Source organism: Micropterus salmoides, unplaced genomic scaffold (assembly GCF_014851395.1).
Source record: "Micropterus salmoides isolate LMB-PRFRI ecotype aquatic unplaced genomic scaffold, ASM1485139v1 Ms_hic_scaffold_22, whole genome shotgun sequence".
Classification (NCBI taxonomy): domain Eukaryota; kingdom Metazoa; phylum Chordata; class Actinopteri; order Centrarchiformes; family Centrarchidae; genus Micropterus; species Micropterus salmoides.
Genome location: NW_024041373.1, coordinates 19,304,095 through 19,314,575, shown reverse-complemented (window position 1 = coordinate 19,314,575; position 10,481 = coordinate 19,304,095). Strand labels below are relative to the sequence as shown.

The 10,481-nt window shown below is 43.0% G+C and overlaps 1 protein-coding gene across 1 annotated transcript; it reads left to right on the top strand.

Annotated features, from left to right (window-relative positions):
- The first annotated feature begins 418 nt into the window (after positions 1–418).
- Positions 419–10,265, top strand: klf5a (Kruppel-like factor 5a). Its single transcript, XM_038737942.1, has 4 exons — positions 419–786; positions 1,853–3,011; positions 4,319–4,378; positions 7,491–10,265. The coding sequence occupies exons 1-4, from the start codon at positions 622–624 to the stop codon at positions 7,667–7,669; spliced, it is 1,563 nt and encodes a 520-aa protein (XP_038593870.1). The 5' UTR covers positions 419–621; the 3' UTR covers positions 7,670–10,265.
- Positions 10,266–10,481: the final 216 nt, after the last annotated feature.

Here is a 10,481-nt window from a genome sequence, read left to right as displayed (position 1 = left end):
TGTCACCCCCAATTTAATGAAAGTGAGGAAATCTCTGGAATATGCCTTTAAGGGTTTACAGTAGACAAGGAGGTATTTACATATGCAAGGGCATTGTGGCAAATATAAAATTTTTTAGAATTTAATTTTAATTTTATTTGTTATTGAATATGTTTTAATATATTTTGATGTAAGCTTAAACACTGGAGCAAATGAATAAAAAGGCTGGTTAAAAAAGAAAAAAGGGGAAAGAAAGGTGAGTCTAACCTTCACTACCTTTATGGATGTCGATGTGGTCTGGCTGGTTCTGTGTACACTTTACGACACTGTTAATGTATTTAGATGGAGCGTAGGGCGGTGGCCAGTGAATGAATGATCAAAGCCTTTTTAAAGGTTTGGTGGGCGGTGCATGTGCTGTATTTACACTGGGCCGCTCCGCCCTACGACAGGAGATAGAAAACTGTCTGTGGGCCGGTGGAGGGATGAAACAAGTGGAAGGAGATGTAGCAGACTGGCACGCATTTATAACTCCACCACGCGCACTACACCTCGTCGGCTCTGCTCCTTTTCCCAGTCCGCCGTAGCATCCTCCTTTTAGCGTAACAGGGCGAACGTCCTTTGCGGTGCTGCATCGGGAGCTTCATGGCCGCGGCACTCACGATGAGCGGCGGCGGGCAGGAGGATCCCTTCTATCCGCTGCAGAAGGCGACCCTGCCCGCTGGATTCTCTCTGGAGGAGTCGGCGTTGTTCGGCTTGGATTGCAAGATCACAGATGCAGACAAGACTGGGCAAAACGACTACACTCAGGTAAACCGGACAGAAATCAAGGCGACTTTACACATTAGTGATGTATTTCATTGAATGGGCGTGGCAGATTGGCTGTAGACCCAGGTTGTTGTTTTTTGTGTCTGTGTTGTTGTTTTTTTGCTGGACTCCAAATTTAAATAATCGGCATTGCTCCGATCATCAGTTTGTTGTGCACTATTAGCGGTAATAAGCGAGCAGGCTACGACCAGCTGGACGTGAAGCCAAGCCGCTCCGCCCGCAAACGCATTCACCGCATGTTTTCTATGCCAGCCAGTTGGTCACCAGTTGTTGGTCTCTTCTTGGCGTCCCCATCATACCGCGCTGACAACAACTGACTCCAGCTTCGGACAGAAAGGTCCCGGCAACTCTGTCCCTCAGTTAGAAGGAAACTTGTGCAGCAGAGGAAAGAGTTGTATAACAGCTGGTGGGGATCAGGAGCCTAGAAATAGCAGCCCATCCCCAGACTACTGCTTCTGCTGCTGCTGCTGCTGCAGCGGACAGGGAGGCATGGGTGTTTCCCCATTCCCTTTCATGTTGCTGTTTCATCCTCTGCTGCAGAGCTCCTCTAACTTTTCCTTCAGATTCACAGGAATTAGACCACAAAGCACAATATGCATGAGGCATTGTTTGGCATAAAGTTGGTCACTTGTGGTGCCAGTTTGATCAGTGATAGACTGCTCCTTTAGACAATTATAGTAACTGAAAGTCTGAAAATATCCTAATGTTTTATATGAAGGGTATAAGATCTGATTCTGTATTTCCACCTGAGCATGGCCTGATCCTCAACTGTTGGTCTCACAGCTGGTGGGTTTTTGAGTTCAGCCTTGCAGGCAGAGAGGGAATGTGGCAACTGCCTATTGATGACTACTTGATAAATGTTTTAGCGGTGACTGTCCTATCGAACCTTTTGTCTTCTGAAAATAGCACCTCAAAATAGTTTCATGGTGACTCATGAGAAGCACTTGCTGAAGTCAGAGCTGGGCACATTTTCATTTGACCAGAGTTTACTTAATAAGAAAGGAGATGTTTCTGAACCAGATTTGTGTTTGTCTTTTTTTGTCAACAGGCAAAGTTTGAGATGGACAGGTATCTCTCCCCTCAGTCTCTTCCCCTTCCACCTCCTGCAGACAGCCAGCAGAAGTCACAGAGAGACAGTGCATCTGCAGCGGATCACTTCTTCACTGACGATCACGCCGGGGCTCCCTACACCCTCAACATGAATCTTTACCTCCATGACGCCGCCTACCTGAGGATGGGCTTGTGTCAGCAGGCGCGGCCCCCTCAGCACCAGAACCACACAGGTCTCACCCAAATCAAAACAGAATCTGCCCCCGCGTGTTTCTCCCCCAACCTACAGCTGCACTGCCCCAACTCCACGTCTGCTGGTAGCTGCAGCACATCTGGGCATGGCCCCGGCAGTATTGCCATGGAAGCCTCAGCCATAAACATGACGTTAACGGGGTTACCAGACTTCACCAGTGTGTTCAACCAGTCGGGAGGCGGCAGCGGTGGCGATTCAGTACCAGGAGTGTTTGTGAAACAGGAAATGTCATCTCAGTTCGAGCAACATGCTCTCCACCACCATGACAACAGTGGCTCGCTGTTTCAACTACTAAACTCCGGCTTGGACCATCTCCATGGCAATGGTATGGAGGCTCAGCAGCAGCAGCATCATCATCATCATCAGCAGCAGCAGCAGCAGCAGCAGCAGCAGATACAACACACTTCCACAATCCACACGCCTTTCCATGATTTGCCGGTAGCTTCTTCTGCATCTCAACAAGAGCAGACTGCCAAGCCTGCCTACTGCGGCCTGGGCGGCGGGGCATATACACATCCTCATGCTCAGGCGCACACCCATTTCCTCCAGCAGCAGGTGCCCTACCTGCCACCCTCTCCTCCGAGCTCAGAGCCCGGAAGCCCTGACAGGCAGAAGGAGCTGCTCCACACCATGTCCCCTCCTCCCTCATATGCAGCCACCATCGCCTCCAAGTTGGCAGGTAGCACCCCTGGACTTGCGCCCGGCCCAGGATCAGGCAGCTTAGCCCTCCCCCTCACTACAGGCCCTTCGCCCGTCCCAGGCCAAAATACAGGCCTTCCACAAGCCCCCGCAACAACCCCAGCCCCAGCCCCAACCCCAGCTCAGACCACCGTGCCTGCCCGCTACAACCGGAGGAACAACCCGGACTTGGAGAAACGACGGATCCACCACTGTGATTACCCAGGTTAGAACAACAACACAGGTCCACCAATGTGGATGCATGCTGATTCTTGTCACTGTGTGTGTGTGTGTGTGAGTGTTTATTTTTACATCATGGTCAGGTGAACATCTGGTCACTCACAGAAGGTCAGCTTTAGGAAAACCAGCTTCATTTTAAGACACCCTTGCATTTTTAACAAATTATATGTTGTGTTTTGAATGACTCTCCCAGGCCTATGAGTCACGTTATATACTACAGCCACAGCAGAGCTCATGCTGCACTGGAATTAAAATATTTTGGCAAAGGAGACCATCAGTCACTGCCTTTTAATTAACTGTCTGGTTTAAAAACGACTTAGCATTTATTATCGCACCTCAAACGGCTTGGGCACTCTCAGCCGTGAGCTCTCACACATTGTTGTGGCTTAAAAGTCATCACTGGTATGATTGTGGAATGAAGTGTGTGTGAGTGAGTGTGTTACTTACATAGATGTTCTCCTTAAGTCTTTAGCTCTTTTTTCCCCACAAACATTTGCATATAGTCACTTTTGATTGCTTACGCAGATTAACATGAAAAAAAAAAAAAACTGGCTCTCGTGTGCACGCACACAAACACACACTGTAGCTGTACAATGTGCAGCTACTCGTAGGACATGTAATATCAACTACCCTTTGGCAGCGTGTAAAATAGGCTTAAGCGGAGCCTCCTGCAGCATGTTAGCACATGTCTAAGTTCTTTAAAGTCAGATGAAGCAGATCCATCATATCCACACAAGGACAGATCCACGCTTTACCCAAGTGTATATTAGTCACACTGCTGCAGCTGCTCACTGTTTAATCTTTGCAATACATGAAATGTTATCATTTCCTCATTTAAAGAGAGGAAGAGTAAGGAATATCTTAATAAATCATTCACTATCATAATGACCTTTTAGACATTGTAATCCGCATACTGCATGTAACATCATGTGCACAAGGTTTTGTAACCCTGAACTTAAAATATCTCAACTTTGACGTCAAACAAACAGGTGTAATGAGGAGAAGTTTTCAACAAAGCAGAATTCTGTGCGATTAGTGGCATGCAGTTCAATAAATTTCTTTGTTAATACCAAATAAGGCTGCTATTTAACACAGTCGCATGTGCTTTTTGAAAAACAGAATAACAAAATCAAATGTTCACTGTATCTCATTCCAAATAGCTCCTGTTCTTCATTAGTACAAATATCTAGCATACCACAGCTCGGTTTATTGGGTAAATGCATTCTGACACATGAAATTATTTGGATTTGGATGAAGCCTTCTGTTTGTGTTTATCTCCCTGTCTGTCGTCAGGCTGCAAGAAGGTCTACACCAAGTCGTCCCATCTGAAAGCTCACCTCAGGACTCACACGGGTAAGACATTCCTCTCATTAATGCAACTTTTTTAAACGGGGCCCGTCAAAAAGTGACGCTGCCCGCCAGAATCGTATTTCGGTATCTGCCCTGGCACTATGTTGCTAGGCAGAGTGTTGTGTTCCTGGCATGTGTGTGTAAATGTATCCTACCCCATTCCCATCCTCTGCCCAATATACTATTCCATCAAAACAGGTGGAAGTGACACACTTCTGCCAGAGCGATGACTCTCAGACTATGTGGTCAGTGCTAGACGCATGGTGCCATCTCTCTTAGGATCCCAGAGCCTGTTCAGACATCAACGTTTAAAGGCTTTAATACGCTTTTCTGGAACTTTTTGCACTTATTCACCACTATAAATATATACAAGATCTGTGTGTGCAGATACAAAAATATCTGAGATAATCTTGATGCTGAGATCTCTGCTTCACTTTCCCTTTTTAATTTATCTTCATCCTTTCAATCTGTCTCCTTTCACATGTAGATTTGAACTATTAGTTTTACATGAGCAAAGTCAACAAACAAGCACTTAGGTGTTGGGCACCACCTCGCTCCAGCTAACAAAACAAAGCTTCTGTTGATATCCAAGCATTCCTCACTCATCTGGATTCACACACACACACACACACACACACAACACACACAAACAAAACTCACGGTTAACACTTTTGCAATCCAGAATCTATTTGACTTAGCGTCGTTGTGGGTGTGCGTGCCTTGCATTTCATTATTGGGAACATGACGCCACAATTAAATCTGGCGTCATTCTTGCTGCAGGCAAGTGTGGTTATTGCAGTTATTACAGACTACGAGATGAGAGCATGACACGAAAAGAGGGATGTAGCAGCAACTTCCATATCCTCTCTGTCTTTGTCAGTCTTACTTTGTTATTTTAACCCCTGTTTTCTACCGCTTTCATTCATCTAATCATCCTCTTCTCTGCTTTGTGCCATCCTCCCACCTTCAACCCCCGCCCCCACTTCTATCTTTGTCGTTACTCGTTCTACTTCTCTTATTCAGCTGCTTGAATGCACACTTACACGCACACGTCTACACACACCTGTCAGTAATCTGTATGAGATGATTCCTAATGCGTTTGTGTCCCTGTGGGAGTTCCCACTCTAATCTCCATCACCATCCATTACCCTGATTGTGTGTGTGTGTGTGTGTGTGTGTGTGTGCGCGTGTGCGCGTGGATGAGTGCATGAGCTTGCGTGTATATTGAAAATATTCTTCTCAGTTTTCCTTGTCTCTCCTCATTGTGTTCAGGTTCAGGCGTGTGTTTCTAAGTTTGGTGACGCTCTGGTTAATTGCATTTTTAACTGTTTGTTTTAGCAATGCTGCAGAGCTTGATGTGCTTGTTTTTAAAGGGTTGGTTCACACAAAAAAACAACATTCTTACTTACCACAAGTGGTATCCAGCATGCATATTTCTGCTTCCACCCCTATTTAATAGAGGTGGATGGACTTATGTTAAAGGTGTATAGAGCTTTGAAAACAGTGTTTTCCAGACCCATTTCCTTATTGGGCTAAACAAGGCACAGAACACACTGTCAACAATTTGTTCGATAGAAGTAATTCTAATGGAAACTGTTCATAGTGATCTGTGGTCTTTCCAGAGTAATGGGGACATTGTTTCTGGAAATACACACTGCTGTTGAATTATTAGAGATTTGCAGAGAAATTTACAAATAGTCTACACATTTCTAGCCCTGTCTTTGATCAATATTTAATACGGAAATAGATGTTAAAAACAACGAGGAGGAGATTCCATTATAATTTGCTCTTACAGTGCTGTGGCTCCTATTTAAGGCAATAGTTAATCAGTTACATGGAAAAGCAAAAAATATGTGTCAACTTGAAGGACAGTTCCAGTATTTTTAAACCTGTGCCCTGTTTGTTTTTGTTGTTGTTTTTTGTTTTGTATTTTAACATATTTTTGGGTCTTAATGACTCATAGGTAGAAAAACTTTTTAGAATTGGCCCAGTAGACTCAAATAGTTATTCTAAGTGTTTGACAGCATTATGGAAATGATCCCTACAGAAATAGACCTTTTTATACAATGACTTACTGACTCCACCGTCATCTTCCTGCAACAATCACCTCTCGTGAGAGCGAGACTTCTATTTCTGTTTTTTCCATCCGCCACCTTTGTATTTTGGTGCTAGCAAACATGTCAGAGGCAGACCTCTCAAAACCAGAACCAATAAAACCAAACAATCTGCACGGATAGATACCACTAGAGAAACTAGAGACCATTTTGCAATGGGATCACACCAGCCGCGATGCCCATAAACATGTCAGCCTTCAATTTGATCTCTGCACACCTGCAAAGTTTTGTGACTGCATCTTGCATGATTGAGGTGCTGTTGTGTTGACAAATACTGTCTACAGACAGACATATTAAAGCCCTGGCAAAGAACTCAAAACCTCCTCTGTGGAAGTTCTATATAGCAGGTGTCTCCAGGACAACATTTTGCTATGATGATGCACACACTCAGACTCATAAGGTGGAAACAATACCAGCCATGTGCTGTTTCAGCTTCTAAATTTGTTATTTTGTAATATAGGTGAACAAACCATTTAAGCCCACCTTTGGGCCCGTGGATCACAGGGCGGAGGGTTGAGTTGTAGACCTATAATGGTGCTGGAGCTGTAGACAGGTCACACTAGTTTTTCAAGTGCCTGAGGCTGCATCCGAAGATTATTGGAATGGCAGAGTGACAGAGAAACAACCTACACCTATCTAAAAGAAACGCACAAACAGGCAAAACAGACCAGTCACCCGTGGGAAACTTGTGCAGCTTGGGTGCTTGATGAATGACGACGTTATGACTGTAGTGTTAGACAACTTTTTAGTAAAGCCTGTTTTCCCAGTTCCTCCACCCAACTGAGTCATGTAACTCAGGGAATTAGCGTCTGTTTTTATGTTAATCAATGTATAATGAGTACTTATTATCACATTTTGACACATCTCTTGATAGAGTCATAGAGTGCTGGAGAGCATGTTATTGAGCAAGAAATGCAGCTCAGTTCTGCCATTAGCTCGGTTTCTTTAGTGGAAAGCTGCACTCATTCAGACTATCTCTTTTTTTTTCTCCCGTCCCGCAGGTGAGAAACCGTACAGGTGTACGTGGGACAGCTGCGACTGGCGCTTTGCTCGTTCGGATGAGCTGACACGTCATTTCCGGAAGCACACGGGCGCCAAACCCTTCCAGTGCGCCGTCTGCTCACGCTCCTTTTCCCGATCCGACCACCTCGCCCTGCACATGAAGAGACACCAGAACTAACAGCATTTGTACACACACACACACACACACACACACACACACACACGCTAAAAACACACAAGCACTATCTTTGACACACATGAAACGCTCACTCCATCACACACAAGTACAATGTTACAAGCTGCCTGATGCAGAGTGACTTTCACAGACACCGCAGCTCCTCCTTTTGCTGCTACCGTGTCCTAAAAGAAACAGTACGGTAGCCTAACAGATGTGTTGCTCTTAAACCCAGAGAGGGAAAGGTTTGGAGGTTGTAAATTAGAAAGATAATGACCAGATGAAGTTCCTGGTCCCTTAACCTTCAGATATACTTGGTATAGATTTCTGTGGACAAATACAAAGAAGAAAAATATTAACAAAAAAAAAGAAAATGGTAGCTCAGAAATGTGACTCCAGCCCATTTGCACTCTTTCGTGTGACTGGAATGAAAGCACTTACCACTCAGAACTTGTACATCTTTTGTCTAACATAAAAAATGGCTTCACAATTGTTTTTATAAAGGAGAAGCTTTTGTTTGCAAAACAAGTCAAGCCAAATATTTGTTTACTCCTTGGTTTGGTAGTTTGTTTATAAAACTGGAATTTCCAGATTAGATTTTGTTTGTTACCAAATCCTTCAGTTTGCACTAGAATTGGTAATCTAAGTCTAAGCCTTTTTGTCCCATGCATCTCATTCACCACTGGACTGATCATTATCACTACTGGACTGAATCTCTGTGTGAACGCCACACAAATCATTGCTGTTGAGATATTAAAAATTGAAGGCATTTATACTCTGGAGAGAGGGAAGATAGTGCAGAGGAAAAAAATGGGGGAGGGATGGAGATGGAGGGGTAGAGAGATTTTAGAGAGAGGAGATCTGGGGACGACTGAGAAGCAGAGGGAGGTGGATGGTTGCTAAAGAGCAGCAATTAGGTGATGAATTATTCATGTTGTCATTCAGTGGATTTCCAGCCAGAGGAAAGTATCAGAACCCTAGAACCATAAACTAGAATTCGTTCAGTTTATACAGAAGTGACTGTATTTTAATGCACAAGCTTGTATTAAGCGTCTTCTTACATCTATCTTATCCAGCATTTTACTTCTTTAAAATGTTTTAACCAAAGTATCATCTTCATTTGTCAACACCTTCTTAAGTGCCTCCTCCTCTGGCTTATGTGTGTTTGTTCTGTGGTAGCAGAGCTGTGATCAATGTAGACAGTCCTTTTAAACACACATGGTGCTGTTTTTATTTCGTAATCTGTTGAATCTCTAGACTTGGCTTGGACGAAAGGTACATTTCTTTTAAATTACAAGGTTACCCATCACTCATTGTAATTTAACAGCTGGGCTCAGGCCACTTCACGGACATCCTGACATAATGTGGAACTTTTTTTGTTTTGTTTGTTACAGTCCTTCCTCTGAGGTGTCTCACTCTCTGACTCTGTACACAACTAACTTACAATTGGGCTCTATCAGTCAGTCGAACATGAACACCCATTTTGTTAAAGGATAGGTCCCTATTTGTTTTTAAGTCTTGTAAAACAATACTCACATGCCTACATGTGCATTGCATTGAGTTATTGGTCGCTGCAAGTGTTTCTCTTGTCCATATAATGTGATATGGGCATCTTCTAAAGTTAGTCTTATCAGTGTAGAATTCCCTCTTTGTGCTTAAGCAGACAGTGTTGTTGGTCCTTGTTGAGCGGTAATGCGGAATTTCACTAAGAAGTATTGGCTGCAATGCAACCCAGATATATGACATTATCTATATAGATATTAGATGCATAGGCTAACATTTAACGTAACTGCGTGCAGTGCCGTGTGCATGCGCGCACACACACACACACACAGTGTTGTTGTTTTGAAAAGAGGACAGCTATTAGATTAATTTGATTTTTTTTAATCCAGTACCTTCAGTGTTTGCTTATAGAGTATATGGAGTGGTTGTGTTGCTTGCCTGAGACCAAGTTGTGACACAATATGAGAGATAGGATAATGTCCTAGATTTGTTTGACAGTCCCTGAATCACAGTCAGTATAGACAAGAGGAACATGTGCATCAACCAAAAAATCTCTTTTAATGTACATATACACATGAGAGCACTAAAAATTGTGATCCTATCCTTTAATATACACTTGAATGTCCATTTTGATGGTGTGATTTAGCCCGCGCCTATAAGTGTATTTGTTCATTCACTGCTGGTAGCATAAAGATAATATAGCACTGTAATGTATCATGGTAAATCAGACTATTTATTTGATTGTGTAGAAGTGGGGGTTTGTATCACATCAACAGTCTCCCCATCAAAAATGCCTTAATGTAAATATATGCACTGTAAATAACTATTGTTTTTTTTCTCCTCTTGTTATTATTTTGTAAACAAAAGGGCAAAAAGAAGAAAATGCCCTGCATCTAAAAACATTTGAGCCTTTTTTTTTCTTTTGGTTTTGTTTTCTTGTCAAAGATATTTTGATGCCATTGTTTTATATATTGTCCTTCCAGCAAATTATTTTGTAGATTTGTTTTCTTTCTAGGTAAACGTTCCAAAGACAAAAGTTGTTTTTCTTCAACTCAGTGAAGCCGATCCTAATAAAGTCAACTGACACTTTTACAGATGTGCTTTTGTGCTGAAATTTATGGGGACATTTTTTCTTTTACCTGCTAACAATGACTAATTTTCAGGTACAGAAGTGTTCAAAGTTTGTGGTATATTTTGTTTTTATTTTATATAGAAGTATAAGCTGTGCTGTGCAGATAGTGAGGTGTCTGTGGGACATTAAACATGCCTCTTCAGACTCTAAATGATGCATAACCACACCTAATCTTTTAAA